This window comes from Equus quagga, chromosome 13 (assembly GCF_021613505.1).
Source record: "Equus quagga isolate Etosha38 chromosome 13, UCLA_HA_Equagga_1.0, whole genome shotgun sequence".
In the NCBI taxonomy this organism is placed as follows: Eukaryota; Metazoa; Chordata; class Mammalia; order Perissodactyla; family Equidae; genus Equus; species Equus quagga.
The window spans coordinates 439,989-456,666 of record NC_060279.1 but is presented as its reverse complement, the minus strand read 5'-3'; the positions used below and the strand labels follow the sequence as shown (position 1 = coordinate 456,666).

General features: G+C 44.3%; 1 protein-coding gene across 4 annotated transcripts in view; it reads right to left on the bottom strand.

Annotated features, from left to right (window-relative positions):
• Positions 1–16,678, bottom strand: part of ATP2B4 (ATPase plasma membrane Ca2+ transporting 4) — a 100,588-nt gene that overhangs the window by 13,827 nt on the left and 70,083 nt on the right. For all 4 annotated transcript variants that reach the window (XM_046682492.1, XM_046682495.1, XM_046682494.1 and 1 more), the window contains exons 15-19: positions 15,918–16,024; positions 4,243–4,434; positions 3,561–3,774; positions 2,775–2,986; positions 1,480–1,587 (exon numbers count right to left, since the gene is read on the bottom strand). In XM_046682492.1, the coding sequence (XP_046538448.1) occupies positions 1,480–1,587; positions 2,775–2,986; positions 3,561–3,774; positions 4,243–4,434; positions 15,918–16,024 (833 nt within the window). The remainder of the gene's footprint in view (positions 1–1,479; positions 1,588–2,774; positions 2,987–3,560; positions 3,775–4,242; positions 4,435–15,917; positions 16,025–16,678) is intronic.

The window sequence follows — 16,678 nt, the reverse complement described above, 5'->3', positions numbered from 1 at the left end:
AAGGGACAGAGACCACGACCTGGGGGAAAGCAAGTGTGGGCACAGAATGGTCAGACTGCATGGACGGAGAAGGACAGAGGGTGGAAGAGGGCGACTCTTCCTAGTCACCACGTGCAGGGCGCCTCCCGTGTTATCACACCAGTGGAAGGGCACTAACAGCTGCTTGGGTTGGCGTGCGGCAGGTGCAGCAGGCCACGGAATAAGGGACATGTGAGCATTATCCGAAGACACAGAGCAGGAGGCTGGGTTTGCAACTCAGAATAAATCATCGGTGAGTTCAGAGTCTGTCCGTCAGTTCTCCTTTACCAACAGGATGAGGAGCAGACAGGGCTCTCATGGGAAAGAGGGCCTGCGTGGGCCATCCGATTTGGAGCCAAGTGTTCAGAAACAGGAAGAACGTCAAAGTTCTGCTTTCAGAGGTTTTACCAGGGGCCACTGGTAAACAAATGTCACAAACAGCACGGTGGAGGGACGAGGGCAGGAGCTGGGGTCGGGGATCACCTGGGAGGCACCTAGGAGGTATGAGAGAAACAACTGGCAGGTCTACCGGGGAAGGCCTGCGGCCCCATGGAGGGCTTTTTGGGGCCAGTTAGAGCAAAGCCTCCATTACCCAGGTGGCCAGGCATCAATCAGTAGAGACCTGGGGTCTGCAAAGGAGAGGGCCAGTCCAGGCCACAGCTGAACAGCTGAGGACCAGGAGGACCTGCCAGGCAGTAGTAGGGAAGGAAGAAACTCTTCCCAGACCTGATGATGTTACAATATCAACAGCTAACATTTACTGAGTACTTACAGGGTACCAGAGACTATTCTAAGTCATTTCTGTATTGTAACTGATTTGCTGATTAACAACCATTAACAATGACCTTGTTATCCTAAGTTGAGGAAACTGAGGCATAAGTGGTTAAGATACTCACTCATAGTGACTCAGCTTGTAAAAAGGAGAGCTGGGATCCAAATGCAGGCAGTCAGTCCCAGAGTCCATGCTCTGAACCATATGCTAGCCTGCTTCTCTAGAGAGCTCTGAGTCTGGATTTATCTTGGCTGAGAGTCAGGCACTCAAACCAGATAAGGCTGTGGTGAGAAACAGAAGAGGTGGGGGCCGACAGGACGTCAGCACAGCAGCCCATGGCCAGACTGTGCTTTGTTGGAATGAAGACGTGCTTTATAGCTCTTCTTCTAAAACCCTTGATTTTTTTGGGCAAAATTCCATTGAAAATTTCCACTCCTATCTCCGAGACCTAAAGATGTGCCTGCCTCCAGGCACGGTGAGAGAAAAGACACAAAGCCTCCACACTGGTGGACACTGATCATCCCACTTTGGGATCCGACAAGGCAGAAAGAACTTAAAAGCTCGGGAGAGATGGCAGGGGAGGAGAAGTCGCAGGTCCGGAGCTGGGAGGCCCCGCGGCCGCCCCTCCCACCTCCTCTGGAGGAGGGCTGCAGGCTGTGTGAGGGCCCGGGCGGGCACGCAGCACTCACCTGGCCCCACAGCAGTTCTCCAATACCAATGAAGAGACACCAAAACCACTGGGACAGAGTGAGCCTCGTACAACTGAAGGGTTTACCCCCAAATTCCACGATGAAAATCTAGAAGAGAGAAAGAGGCAGCCTACCTTCAGGGAGGTGAGTAACAGGCAGCTAGCCCTCCAGCCAAGGCCACCAAAGCCACGTCACCCTGCTGCCCCAGGATCCCCGTGGTGCAAGCCCCGATCTTCTTATTGGGAAGGGGGAAAAAAGAAATCCAGAAGGGGAGAAGGGAAGACAGACACAAATAGTCTTTATGGAGCACTCTGATGGGGAGACAGCCACAGTTACTGTGAAAGTTATTAACATAAGAGCTGGAGGCTGGGCCAGCATTGATGGTCTAGTGGTTAAAGTTTGGCACTCCTGCTTTGGCAGCCTGGGTTCGCTTCCCAGTCATGGAACCACACTACCCTCTGTGAGTAGCCACGCTGTGGTGGAGGCTCACGTAGAAGAATTAGAAGGACTTACAACTGGGATATACAACCATGCACTGGGGCTTCGGGGAGAAAAAAAAAAAAAGACCCGGAGGCTTCCTGTGACTAAAGCCAGTTGGTGACAAGGAGAAGGCACAATGACAGAGAAGAGGAGTCGAGGAGGGGCAGACTGAGAGGTACCCTGCTGAAGGGTGAGACAAGAGCTCTTTTGTCACTGGGTGAGATCATAATCTCTTGCGTCCACAGACGTTTTAGTGTACCTCTGACCAGAGCAAGAAGGAAGGGGCCCAATCCTTTCACCAGAAGGGCAGTTTCCACAGGAGGAGCCTAAACCAGGCTTATCTGTCAAGTACATGCACACCATCCCATCACTTTTCTTTTTCTGTGAATTGCACAGCATTTTATACCATGAGTGCCTTCAGAACAACGGGGCAAGGAGAGAGAGCGCCCATACAGCATGTGCGTGCACATTTCATGTATGCTGGCAGGAGGCGTGGAAAGGGGCTAGAAGAGAGTGATCCCCTCTTGGTCACTTGGTGAAACTTCTGTGTTTTTCATTTAAAAGACAATGAAAGGACTCTACAAGTCTGATTTTATTTGCTACCAACATGCCTTGCTCTGGAGCACCTGACACAGTGGGCTCCAATGCTAGAGCAATGTGCAAGCAGAGGCAAACTTGGAACGCAGAAGCGTCTAGGCCACAGCCTGAGTCCTCATTGCTCCCTCACTGTTCTTCCTGGTACTGAGTGAAGTTAGGCTCCCGGCTTCTTGCTTTGTCATCCCAGCCCTCCTACCAAACTCCAGCTAGACCCTCACCTGGCAGACGAATGTGCCCACAACCACAGAGCAGAAGATGAGGTTGTGGAAGATGCCCGCGAAGACATTCCTCTCCCCGTGGATCTTGCGGGAGTTGATCTCGTTGAAGAGCTGCATCAGCACGAAGGTGTTGAAGACAATGGTGTAGTGCTGGCTGGGCGGCGAGTGCAGAGGGGCCTTCCTCCCGCTGTCAATGTCAAAGAATTTCTCACCTAGTGGGGAGAATGGAAGCAGCGGAGGGTAAGTAGTTCTCAGCGAGGGCTCAGGTGAAGTCAGAGCACGTTGGTGTGGCACCCAGAACATGGTTGCTTATGGCTGGGGTCCATTCTAACTGGCCAGCATCTGAGCCACACCAGTTATCCAGTACTTTAGATGGCAGCCCTGGCCTCAACATATCTGAGCCTCTCTCAGTTTGCTGCATTAACACTCACTCGCCTTCCTGCAGTGCGCGTGCTGGTCAAACCGTGACCACTACCAGCAGGCAGACACAGGTCTGAATCTTAGCGCCACTATTTACTCATTATGTGACCTGAGCTTCAGCTCTGTAATCTATAAAAAAAGGTGTAAAAGAGCCAGCTTCGTGAAATTCTTCAGAAGAGTGCATAAAACAGCATAACACACTCGCTGGCGGGAACAGAGGAGGCGCTCAATCCGCGAAGCTGCTGTTACTCCCAGGCTTGCGCTCGGCTTGCTCCCAGGCCACCTTCTTTTCCTGGGCCATTCTCAACCCCCATCTCCATCTAGCACCCCAACAGCCGCCCACCCCCATCCCCACCCTTGACTCACCGGCAAAGACAAGGGCAAAGATGACCGCGAGCTGATAGACTGCATGCCCCAAGATGTTCTTCATCATAGTCCGGGAGATCAGAGGCTTATTTCGGCCATACGGGCGACGCCTCAACAGAGCATCTGTAGGGGGCTCGGTGGCCAGGGCCAGTGAGGCAAAAGTGTCCATGATGAGATTAACCCACAGCATCTGTACAGCTTTCAGTGGGGAATCCTGGGGGGAGAAGAACCAGGCCTTTCAGCTTTCCTTGGAGACCACTCCCATCTGACTCATCAGCCCCACCTTTGCCCTTGAGATGGCCTAGCTCCCACTATCCACCTAGACTTTGAATCTGGTCATTTATTAGCTGAATGACCTTGAGAACATTACTTAACCTCTTTGAGCCTTGGGTCCCTCACCTGTAAAATGAGGATAATACCTACTTTGCAAAGTTGTTTCTGAAGAACGGAGATAACACATCTAAGTGCTCATCATAGTGGCTGACACATAAGTGCTAAATTAAGGGAATACAAATTACCATCCTTCCACATGAGCAGATGGAGACCCAGCAGAGCTAACCCTGCCCCAGCACCCCGGGGAGCTCCCGTCCTTACTCCTCGGTAGACACACTGCGTCCCACTCCCCATGTTCCTTAGCCCGACCTCATCCCTCCCATCTCAGCCCACCCCACACGCCCTTCACCTGAGTGATGCAGGCTCCAGTGAAGGCCACGATCACGGCCACCACATTGACAGTGAGCTGGAACTGCAGGAACTTCGAGATGCTGTCATAGACGTTTCGTCCCCACATCACTGCCTTCACGATGCTGGTGAAGTTGTCATCTGTTAGGATGATGTCTGATGCCTCCTTTGCCACATCTGTGCCTGCAATACCCTGAGGTAAGAAGGGGAAAGAAAACAGTGAAGAACTGGCTAAAGCAGAGTTTATTTACATTCTGAACCCAGACTCCATTTCCTGACCTCCAAGAAGCTTTCAGAACCAGGCACAACACTAGACGGCAGACCAGCCACACAAATGCTAAAGAATAAACCACCACATTTTGACTTCTCTTTTCTCCCAAAGCACATAAAGGGAAAATGTGTCATTGTCAGACTACAGAAAAGAGGGCTGGGGCCCGACCCACCACTTTACTCCTGAACCCACACTGGAAATTAGTTATCGTTGATATTCCTTTCTCCCTTCCCTCCTACTCCCCCACCATAGAAACTAACTGAAAGGGAGGGAACACGTTCTACCAATTCTTTTTTTTTCAAAGACTGGTACCTAAGCTAACATCTGCTGATCTGTTGCCTGTCTTTTTTTCTTCTTCTTCTTCTCCCCTCCAAAGCCCCTGGTACATAGTTGTATATTCTAGTTGTAGGTCCTTCTAGTTGTGGCATGTGGGATGCCACTTCAGCATAGCCTGACCAGTGGTGCCATGTCCGTGCCCAGGATCCAAACTGGTGAAACCCTCGGCCGCCGCAGCGGAGCGCGCGAACTTAACCACTCGGCCACAGGGCCGGTCCCCGTCCTACCAATTCTGCCTCCAGGTCCTTACATTTGCCACTGCCAGCACCTCAGCTAAGGCCTTGTCCCCACACCTTTAAGTCACCCGAGATCTTTTCTTGAAGAAGTAGTCTGACAGCACAGTTCAGATGTCCTATCCGTCTCCAAAATCCTGCCACTGAGAAACCACTAAAGGTTTCCAAATAGACAGATCAAGGGTTGAAAGCTGTGCTTTAGAAACAGTAAACTCTCTAGTCTGGCAGTCAGAGCCCTCAACAAGTGAACTGATTCATTTTCCAACCTGCTCTTAAATAATGTTTTTGCTCAAAACCCACTGGTTTATTGACAATTCCATGAATGTCTCACTCACTTCCAGAGTCCGGACTTCTACTCATACCACTTCCCCAAGCCTGCAACATCCTCTTCCCCATCTGTTTAAATCCTATTTATCTTGAATGTCCTGCTCAATCAAGCCCTAACTGCTTTGCAAAACTCTTCCTCGTTTCCCCAGCCATACTTCCATTCCATATCTTGCAACTCCTGTGACCCACAGAGGAGCTTATTCATGAATCTGGCTCGCACTAGTAGATTATTTGTTCTCTTCACCTGATAGTGTTATTCTCCTATCAAAATTACAACAAACAAATATCTGTTAGATAGACTATACAATTCAGTGTTTCCATCAAAAAGTTCTCTAGGGGCTGGCTGAGCGGTGCAGCAGTTAAGTTCCCATGTTCCGCTTCAGCAGCCCAGGTTCGCCAGTTCAGATCCCAGGCATGGACCTATGCACCGCTTGGCACGCCGTGCCAGGGCAGGCACCCCACACAGAAAGCAGAGGAAGATGGGCACAGATGTTAGTTCAGGGCCAATCTTCCTCAGCAAAAAGAGAAGGATTGGCAGCAGATGTTAGCTCAGGGCTAATCTTCCTCAAAAAAAAATTCTCTAATACATCCACGCAATGACATACCATGCATTGTAAAAAGAAAGGAGGAAAAAAAGAAAGAAAGACTATCTCTATATACTTACTACTAGGGAATAATCTCCAAGTTATGTTGTTAAGTGAAAAAAGCAAGGTGGAAAAAAGTGTATAGTACATACATAAGTAAGTATAGAAAGAGGGCACCATAGATAAGCATCAGTTCTCTAAAAGGGAGATAGAAATAGATTATACATTCGACTATATTTTAAAGGAGCAAACAGAAGGATAAACCAAAATGAAGAATTAAGTGGCCTGTGGGTTTAAAACCAAGGCAGCCAGGTGGAGGCAACAGGAATAGAAGCTAGATTTCTATGAATAGACCTTGTTTTGTATATCTGACTTTAGAACTATATAACTACTTTATACAAGGATAAAACAAAATTAAGTTTAAAAAGCAATCTCTGGGGTTGGCCCCATGGCGTAGTGGTTACGTCTGCACGCTCTGCTTCAGCAGCCCAGGGTTCACAGGCTTGGATCCCAGGCATGGACCTACACACCACTCATCAAGCCCTGCTGTGGTGTCCCACATACAAAACAGAGGAAGACTGGCACAGGTGTTAGCTCAGGGACAATCTTCCCAACCAAAAAAAAAAGAGCTGCAATCTCTGAAATGGAAAGCAACATGACGTAAATGAACCGGCTAATCAGTTGGTAGCACACCCACATAGAGGAAAAACGTTCCACATGACTTTTTAAAAAACACAGCGACTTGATGGCACATCCCTAGTAGAAAAGATCTACAGGATAAAAAGAACTACAAAGAAAATCTTTAACTATTTTTAGCAGAGTTACCATATTATTACTGCTATTTTGAGACTATTATATATATCTTAGGATAAAGCAAATAATTATGTTAATGCCATTAGGAATCAAAATTTTCAGCTTAAGAGATATAAATATAAAATCAAGGAAGTTAAATAAAATTAGGAAATTAGAGTTTTATAATTCTAAATTTGAGTTGGAAATACCAATTTGAATTCATGAAGTGTTTTATCTTTAAAACAAAGAAAACAAAACCAAAAAAGAGACCTAAAAGACATTTCCTAGCTTTGTCCATTGAAAAGGTCTAGAAACAGGGATTTACTCAGTAGTAGAGAACACTCTGACATTCAGATTGTGTTTTCTAAACACCATTTCTCACTAAAATGAAGCAGGACTCTTTTGAGAAATTAATGATTCCAGATCCAGGACAAGAAATATGCATGATGACGCTAGAACATTTTATCCTGCAAGAAACCAAGAAAGCTATTAAAGACCACCAGGGATGGATCAAAAAGACTCGGCTGTGCTATCCTAAGAGGCTAATGATGGGCTGGTGGACATCAAAGTAATAATGAGGGCGATGGACTGAAACATGTCAAATATACTTAAATTCATGAGTTCACAGTGAGGTTTAAAAAAATAAACAACTGTTTTTAGTAGAGTAATTTAGTGGAGTTAATTTAAAAAAATAAACAATTCATTGGTCATCTTTGGAAGATTCTAAAAAGTCAACTCATTATCTTGAAAAACGATAAACAAATGAAAAGAATCAAGCATTTAATCCACCTTTCACGTACGAAATGAACCACAGAGTAACCAAACAGTTGATGAAGGGAAGTTTCTTTTTACAGAAATATTCAAGTTAATAAATAAAGAAAATCAGAACATGATCATTTTGTAGCCCCTAATAAAAGATGGGATCTAGAATTTGATTGCTTCCAGAACTAACTACTAGTTTATACGAAATACAAGGGACAAAGAACATATTAAAGGATATTACAGGGATATGCTCAATGAAATCCATGCTGTGGGATATTCTATGTACACAAACAACCTTGTTCCTTCAAAACTAAATAGCTAGGAAAAAAGATGGAAGTGGGAGAGTGACGTCAGCATCATGGCGGAGTGAGCTCTCCCAGTAATCTCTCCCCTCCACCGTACAGCGAAAAAGACATCCATACTCCAATAGGGGACATCCACGCAACACAAAAGACGTCTCAGAGACCCCCTAGCCACAAGTCAGAGGGTGGAGAGACTGGAGCCCCCCTTGGAGGGGTGGAACGAGGTGAGAGAAAACTGCGTGCCCTCCCCAAAGGACTGCGATCCAGGACTGCTGCGCACAGCCTCCGAGAGGGAAGGAAAGGAGGAGGGACGTTCGTTTGCAAGAACGTCAGAGATCCCCAAGGGCCCTTGCAGCCTAAAGGGAAGCCCCTTACTGGGGTGAAAGCTATGGTGGGGGCTGACCTCATCAAGCCAACACCCCGTGACAGCAGATAGTGAGAGCAGAGCACAGTGAGTAAGCCCACGAGAGCTTGTAGGAGAAAGTGCCTCCCCTGCCACCGCCAGCACCGGCTCCAGCGCTTGGGATCCAGGCGGAACACAGAGGGCTCAGAATATGTGGCTCTTGACTGCCCCCAGTGGCAATAAGTGGTAACTATGACCAAACAACACCATGATGCACAAAAACAGAGCCATGCCCTCCAGCAATATCAAACATTATATTAAATCTTCAGGCCAGAGAGAAAATGACAAGTACCCAGAAATCAGTCCTGAAGACACAGAAATATGTAATCTAAATGATGGAGAATTCAAAACAGCTATCATCAAAAAACTTGAGGTAAAAGAAAATACAGAGAAACAATTCAACGAGTTCAGGAACTACTTCACAAAAAAGATTGAAACTATAAAGAAGAATCAATGACAAAGATTGGAGATGAAAACATGAATTCCCTGAATGCTTGAGAAGACATCACAGAGGAGCGAATCAGCACAATTGAGGACAGACATGCTGAAATGCTCCAGACAGAGGAGGAGAGAGAACCAAGGCTAAAAAGAAAGCAAGAAAGGCTCTGAGAAATATCCAACTCAATGAGGAAACGCAAAATAAGAATTATAGGTATTCAAGAAGGGGAAGAGAAGAAGAATGGAGCAGAAAGCTTGTTCAAAGAAACAATAGCAGAGAACTTCCCAAACCTGGGGAAGAAGATGGAAATCCACGTGGAAGAGGCTATCATATCCACTAAATATGTCAATATAAAAAGACCTACTGCAAGGTACAGAGTAGCAAAACTGACAAAAGTGAATGACAAAAATAAAACAAAACTAAACTAAACTAAGAGCAGCAAGGCAGAAGAAAATAACCTACAAAGGAACCCCTATCAGGCTTTCAGTGGATTTTTCTGCAGAAATCTTACAGGCTAGGAGAGACTGGAATGACATATTTAAATCTTTGAAGGACAAAAACTTTCAGCCAAGAATATTCTATCCAGCGGAAATATCCTTCAGATATGATGAAGAAATAAAAACTTTCCCAGATAAACAAAAGCTAGGGGAGTTCATAGCCACAAGAGCACCCCCCCCAACCAAGAAATTCTCAAGAAAGGCCCTCATACCTGAAAAACAAAAAGGGAGAAAGGGGTTACAAAGCACAGAGTAAGGAGATAAATAGGGAGACAGAATCAGAAAATTGTAGCAATACATCAGAACAGGTTAGCAAATACTCAAGTATAACATTAATGATAAAGGGAAGGAAAACACCAAAAACAAAGATAATCTTGTCATTTTAACCACAAGCTCACAACACAAGATGGAATAAGACGTGAGAGAAACAACACAGAACGAAAAGAGGAGAGGGACTGAATCGGTTAGTCTAAGGAAATCAGAGGCCATCAGAAAACGGGCTGTCTTATCTACAAGATTTTGAATACAAACCTCATGGTAAGCACTAAACAAAAAAGCAGACAAGAGACACCAATAGTAAATAAGGAGAAAACAAAGAAACACAACATAAAAAACTAAAATTCAATTGGTAGATCAAAATAAACAGAACGAGAAACAAAGGAAAGTAGGAGAACTGGGAAACAAGTGATAAAATGGCAGCATTAAGCCCTCATATATCGATAATCACCCTAAATGTAAATGGATTGAATTCTCCAATAAAAGGACACAGAGTGGCAAGACGGATTAAAGAACAAGACCCAACAATATGCTGCCTCCTGGAAACACATCTCAGCTCCAATGACAAACACAGGGTGAGATTGAAGGGATGGAAGACGACACTCCAAGCTAATGGCAAACAAAAGAAAGCAGGTGTTGCCATACTTGTATCAGACAAAGTAGACTTCAAAATAAGGCAGGTAAAGAGAGACAAAGAGGGGCAGGATACAATGATCAAAGGGACACTCCACCAAGAAGACATAACACTTGTAAATATCTATGCACCCAACACAGCAGCACCCAAGTTCATAAAGCAACTATTAACAAAACTAACAGAAGATATTAATAATAAAACAATAGTAGGGGACCTCAATACTCCACTCACATCAATGGCTAGATCATCCAGACAGAAAATCAACAAGGAAACAGTGGAATTAAATGAAAAGCTAGACCAGTTGGACTTAATAGACATATATAGAACACTCCATCCAAAAACAGCAGAATACACATTCTTCTCAAGCATGCATGGAGGACAGACCATATGTTGGGAAACAAGGCAAGGCTCAATAAATTTAAGAAGGTTGAAATAATAACAAGCATCTTTTCTGATCACAATGCTATGAAGCTAGAAATTAATTACAAGAAAAAAGCTGAGAAAGGGACAAAGATGTAGAGACTAAAAAACATGCTATTCAATAACCAATGGATCATTGAAGAAATTAAAGGAGAAATCAAAAAATATCCGGAGACAAATGAAAATGACAACATACCATACCAACTCATATGGGATGCAACAAAGTGGTACTAAGAGAGAAATTCATCACAATACAGGTTCACCTTAACAAACAAGAAAAACCCCAAATAAGCAATCTCAAACTACACCTAACTGAATTAGAAAAAGAAGAACAAACAAAGCCCAACGTCAGCAGAAGGAGGGAAATTATAAAAATCAGAGCAGAAATAAATGCAATTGAAACAAAAAAAGCAGTATGAAAGATCAATGAAACAAAGAGTTGGTTCTTTGAGAAGATAAACAAAATTGACAACCCCCTAGCCAGACTTACAAAGAAAAAAAGAGAGAAAGCTCAGACAAATAAAATTACAAATGAAAGAGGAGAAATAATGACAGACACCACAGAAATACAAAGGATAATAAGAGAATACTATGAAAAGCTATATGCCAACAAATTGGACAATCTAGAAGAAATGGATAAACTCTTAGACTCTTACAACTTCCCAAAGCTGAATCAAGAATAAACAGAGAATCTGAATAGATCAATCAAAAGAAAAGAGATTGAAACAGTAATCAAAAGCATCCCAAAGAATATAAAAACCCAGGACCAGTTGGCTTCTCTGGAGAATTCTACCAAACTTTCAGAGAGGATTTAATACCTATGCTTCTCAAGCTATTCCAAAAAATTAGGGAAGATGGAACACTTCCTAACACGTTCTACGAGGTCAACATCACTCTGATACCAAAGCCAGACAAGGACAACACAAAAAAGGAAAACTACAGGCCAATATCGCTGATGAACATAGATGCGAAAATCCTCAACAAAATACTGGCAACCCGAATACAGCAATATATCAAAAGGATCATACATCATGATCAAGTGGGATTTATGCCAGGAGCAGAGGGATGGTTCAACATCTGGAAATCAATCAATGTGATACACCACATTAACAAAATGAGGAATAAAAACCACATGATCATCTCAATAGATGCAGGGAAAGCAACAGCCATTTATGATAAAAACTCTTAACAAAATGGGGATAGAAGGAAATTACTTCAACATAATAAAGGCCATATATGACAGACCCACAGCCAACATAAACTCAATGGGGAAAAACGGAACGCCATCTGTCTGAGAACCGGAACGAGACAAGGATGCCCACTATCACCACTCTTATTCAACATAGTACTGGAGGTTTTGGCCAGAGCAATTAGGCAAGAGAATGGAATAAAAGGAATCCAAATAGGGAGGGAAGAAGTGAAACTCTTGCTGTTTGCAGACCACATGATCTTATATATAGAAAACCCGAAGGAATCCATCTGAAAACTATTAGAAATAATTAACAACTACAGTAAAGTTGTAGGGTACAAAATCAACTTACAAAAATCAGTTGCATTTCTATACTCTAATAATGAACTTACAGAAAGAGGATACAATTGCATTTATAATCACAACAAAAAGAATAAAATATCTAGGAATAAATTTAACCAAGGAGGTGAAGGACTTATACAATGAAAACTATAAGACATTACTGACAGAAATTGATAATGACATAAAGAGATGGAAAGAGATTCCTTGAACATGGATTGGAAAAATAAACACAGTTAAAATGTCCATACTACCCAAAGCAACCTACAGATTCAATGCAATCTCTATCAGAATCCCGGTGACATTCTTCATGGAAACAGAACAAAGAATCCTAAAACTCATATGGGGCAACCAAAGACCCTGAGAAAAAAAAAGCAATCCTGACAAAAAAGAGCAAAGCTGGAGGCATCACAATCCCTGACTTCAAAATGTACTACAAAGCCATAGTGATCAAAACGGCATGGTTCTGGTACAAAAACAGGCACACAGATCAATGGAACAGAACTGAAAGCCCAGAAATAAAACCACACATCTATGGACAGCTAATTTTTGACAAAGGTGCCAAGAGCATACAATGGAGAAAAGATAGTCTCTTCAATAAATGGTGTTGGGAAAACTGGACAGCTACATGCAAAAGAATGAAAGCAGACCATTATCTCACGTCATACACAAAAATAAACTCAAAATGGATCAAAGACTTCAAGGTAAGCCCTGAAACCATAAAACTCCTGGAAGAGAAGAGAGGTCGTACACTCTTTGACATCGAACTTGAAAGGATTTTTCTGAGTACGATGTCCTCTCAGACAAGGGAAACGAAAGAAAAAATAAACAAGTGGGACTTGACCAGACTAAAGAGCTTCTGCAACGCAAAAGAAACTCAGATCGAAACAAAAAGACAACCCACCAACTGGGAGAAAATATTTGCAAATCATATATCTGACAAGGGGTTAATCTCCATAATATACAAGGAACTCACACAAATGAACAACAAAAAAAGAACAGCCCAATCAAAAAGTGAGCAGAGGATATAAACAGACATTTTTCCAAAGAAGATTTACAGATCGCCAATAAACATACGACAAGATGTTCAACATCACTAATCGCCAGGAAAATGCAAATCAAAACTACACTAAGGACTGGTCCAGTGATGCAGCAGTTAAGTTCACGCGTTCCATTTTGGTGGCCCAGGGTTCGCTGATTCAGATCCCGGGTGTGGACCTACACACCGCTTATCAAGCTTATCATGCTGTGGCAGGCATCCCACACACATATAAAGTACAAGAAGATGGGCACGGATGTTAGCTCAGGCCAATCTTCCTCAAAAAGAAAACCCAAAAAAACACTACACTAAGATACAACCTTACACCTGTTAAAATGGCTATAATCACTAAGACTACAAATAACAAATGTTGGAGAGGATGTGGAGAAAAGGGAACCCTCATACACTGGAGGTAGGAATGCAAACTGGTGCAGCCACTATGGAAAACTGTACGGAAATTCCTTAAAAAACTAAAACTAGAACTACCATATGACCCAGCTATCCCACTACTGGGTATCTACCCAGACAACTTGAAATCAACAATCCAAAGTAACACATGCACCCCTATGTTCACTGCAGCACTATTTACAACAGCCAAGACTTGGAAACTATCCGAGTGCCCACTGACCAATGATTGGATAAAGAAGATGTGGTATATATACAATGGAATACTACTCAGCCACAAAAAAAGATAAAATCATCCCATTTGCAACAACATGGATGGACCTGGAGGGAATTATGCTAAGCGAAATAAACCAGACTGAGAAGGACAGACACCAGATGATTTCACTCATATGTGGAATATGAACAAGCACATGGACAAAAACAGTTCAGTGGTTACCAGGGGAAGGGGGGTCGGAGGTGGGCACAGGGGGTGAAAAGGAGCACTTATGTGGTGACAGACAAAAAATAATGTACAACTGAAATTTCACAATGATGTAAACTATTATGAACGCAATAAAAAATTATAATATTAAAAAAACAAAACAAAAGGTGGAAGGGGACTGTGCAGAAAAGAGTTAACACAGCGGCACTGAGACTGCTGTCCTTAGAAAGGCCTGTTTGCAAGGTTGGCCCTCTGCTGGCCTCCGGGAACTTGGCTCTCAGAAAGCTCACAGTCCACAATGAACTGAAAATTAATTAGTGGTTCACTGTGCCTAGACTGTGCCCAAACGATATGGTTTCTAGTGAACATCTGCTTCCTTCTGGGAGTCTGAAATCCGAGTATATGCTAGGCAGAAGATGCCTATATGACCAACCCCAATATAAACCACGGGTGCCGAGTTCCTCTGATGGGCTTCCCTGGGCAGAAACACCACATTCGCGTTATTGCACCTGCGTTGCTGGGGGAAGAGAGTGCTCCATGTGAGCCCTCACAGAGGGAGAGAGCCTAAGGCAGCTGCACGTTGTTGCCTGCAGACTCTGCCTGTGACCCCCTGACTACAGCCTTACTACATCACTATAATAAATTGTAGCCATAAATACAACCATATGCTGAGTCTCATGAGTCCTGCGAGTGACCCTTGGGGATCCCTGACACAGGGAGCCTATAGGGTCGGTGGTTCTGAAGCTTTAGGGTGTGTCAGAATCACCGAGAGGGCTTGTAAAACACAGGTTGCTGGGCCCCAACTCCAAGCTTTCTGATTCAGTAGGTCTGGCGTGGGGCCAGAGAATTTGCATTTCTATAGCTTTCCAGGTGCTGCTGGAAGGAGAAGTACACTCAAGAAGTCCCATGAGAGATTAAAACATTTATGAGATATATCAAATTGAAATGTATCAATCTTATTTGGATTCTGATTTGGATAAATAAACTATTAAAAACAAGATCTATGAAGAAATTGGAGAAATGTAAACAATGACTAGAGTAAGTAAAATAAGGAATCAACTTTGCTATGAGATACTGGTATTAGGATTCTTTTAGACAGATTTTATTGATACACATGTATCTTTCAGAGACACATACAGCCATTTTTTGGGTGAAATGACACGGTGTCAGATTTGCTTCAGAATAATTCAGCTGAGGATGCAGGAAGCAGCAGGGGCTTCAGGGAAACCAGACTGGCCAAGTGTGGATAACTGGCGCTGGGTGACAGATGCATGGGGATTCATGAAACTATTCTCTCTACTTTTGTATATTCTGAAAATTTCCTAGAATAAAAACTTGTTGTTGTTGTTCACGAGAGCACCCCAAAGAGAGAGCACTTCTTGAATCTCCTTCTTCTGCCTCACATCACAACAGTTCCACATCTGGGGAGGCTCACCATCACAGGCTACCTGAGTGTGAGGAGGAACTTTGCAAACTGGGGGCTTCTAAACGTCGCTCAATGTCAGAATCAACAGGTGTTCCTGTTAAGAAAACCCAAACATTTCTGGGACCCACCCCAGACGCTACTAATCAAGATATCCAACTGCAGAATCTTGGGATGTGTGATTTTAAATGGACTCTCCCAGCAGTTCTGACGCCCCAGCCTCACAGTGAAGGTCAGAGTGCTGACCGGCGCTGGCCACACAGCACACGCTCCATTCGGAACACATTCTCTGCAGTGCGCCTAGCAGACAATATCACCATGTTCCCGGGCAAGTTTAAGTTGGTCTTGCTTTCCTGGGTGACAATACTTCACAATCTCCCTGCCTGTGTCATCTACTTTTCATCCTTGATGGGTCCCCCAGTACACATGTTACCATTGGCCAGGCGGGTAGGAGAGACGGAGTTAGAGAAAAGAGCACAAAGTGAGGTGTGAAGGCACAGGAGGCAGGGGCTCCCAGGAGCCTGTCCTGGCCTCTCGACGGAGAAGGCAGCCTGCCCTCAGAGAGACACTGCCGAGCCGCTTACCATGGCAAAACCAACATCTGCTTTCTTCAGTGCAGGCCCATCATTTGTGCCATCTCCAGTGACAGCCACCACCTGCCGCTGCTCCCCAACAGTGCTGTCAATGATGCCTGGGAAACAGACACACCAAGCGAGTCCACACGTGCCATCTCAGGCCATTTGGCAAGCCTCCTGTTCCCCAAGAAAGGTGCTGCTTTGGTCTTCCTCCCTAGTCCCTGCCAGCACCTCCCTTTCTACTTTCTTCTTTCCTTCTTTTTGCCTATGCTGGAGGTTCTGTAGTATCACCCAAAGGTGGTAAACTGCTGCATAGTCGCACTCTGAGCTAAGGAAGCCCGCTCTCCTCTGATAGCTTGTCTGGTGCCCTAAGGCAGCTCGTAGGTGGTGGACAAAGCACCAAGTGATCTGAAGGCAGAAACGTGGAGTCAAACTGTACCACTTCCACTTAACAGCTAGGCAACTGGGGTGTCTGTGTCTTCCCAGCCTCAAACTTCCTTATTTGCAAAATGGGAATAGATTAACCTGCCCTGCCTAGTTCACAGTACTACTGGCAAACAAGATATGACAATGTTTTAAAAAAAACTTTCATTATATGTCATATATTCAGCAGGGGCTCAGATGTTAGCTAAACATCTCAGGACCTCCCTATTCAGGACAAGGGAGCTGCTCTGGCTGATGGTTCCCGCCTGCCCTCACCTGCCTGCCTTATCTACCTCGGGCACCTGGTCAGGATCCCACCTCACCCCGCCTGCCTTATCCACCTCAGG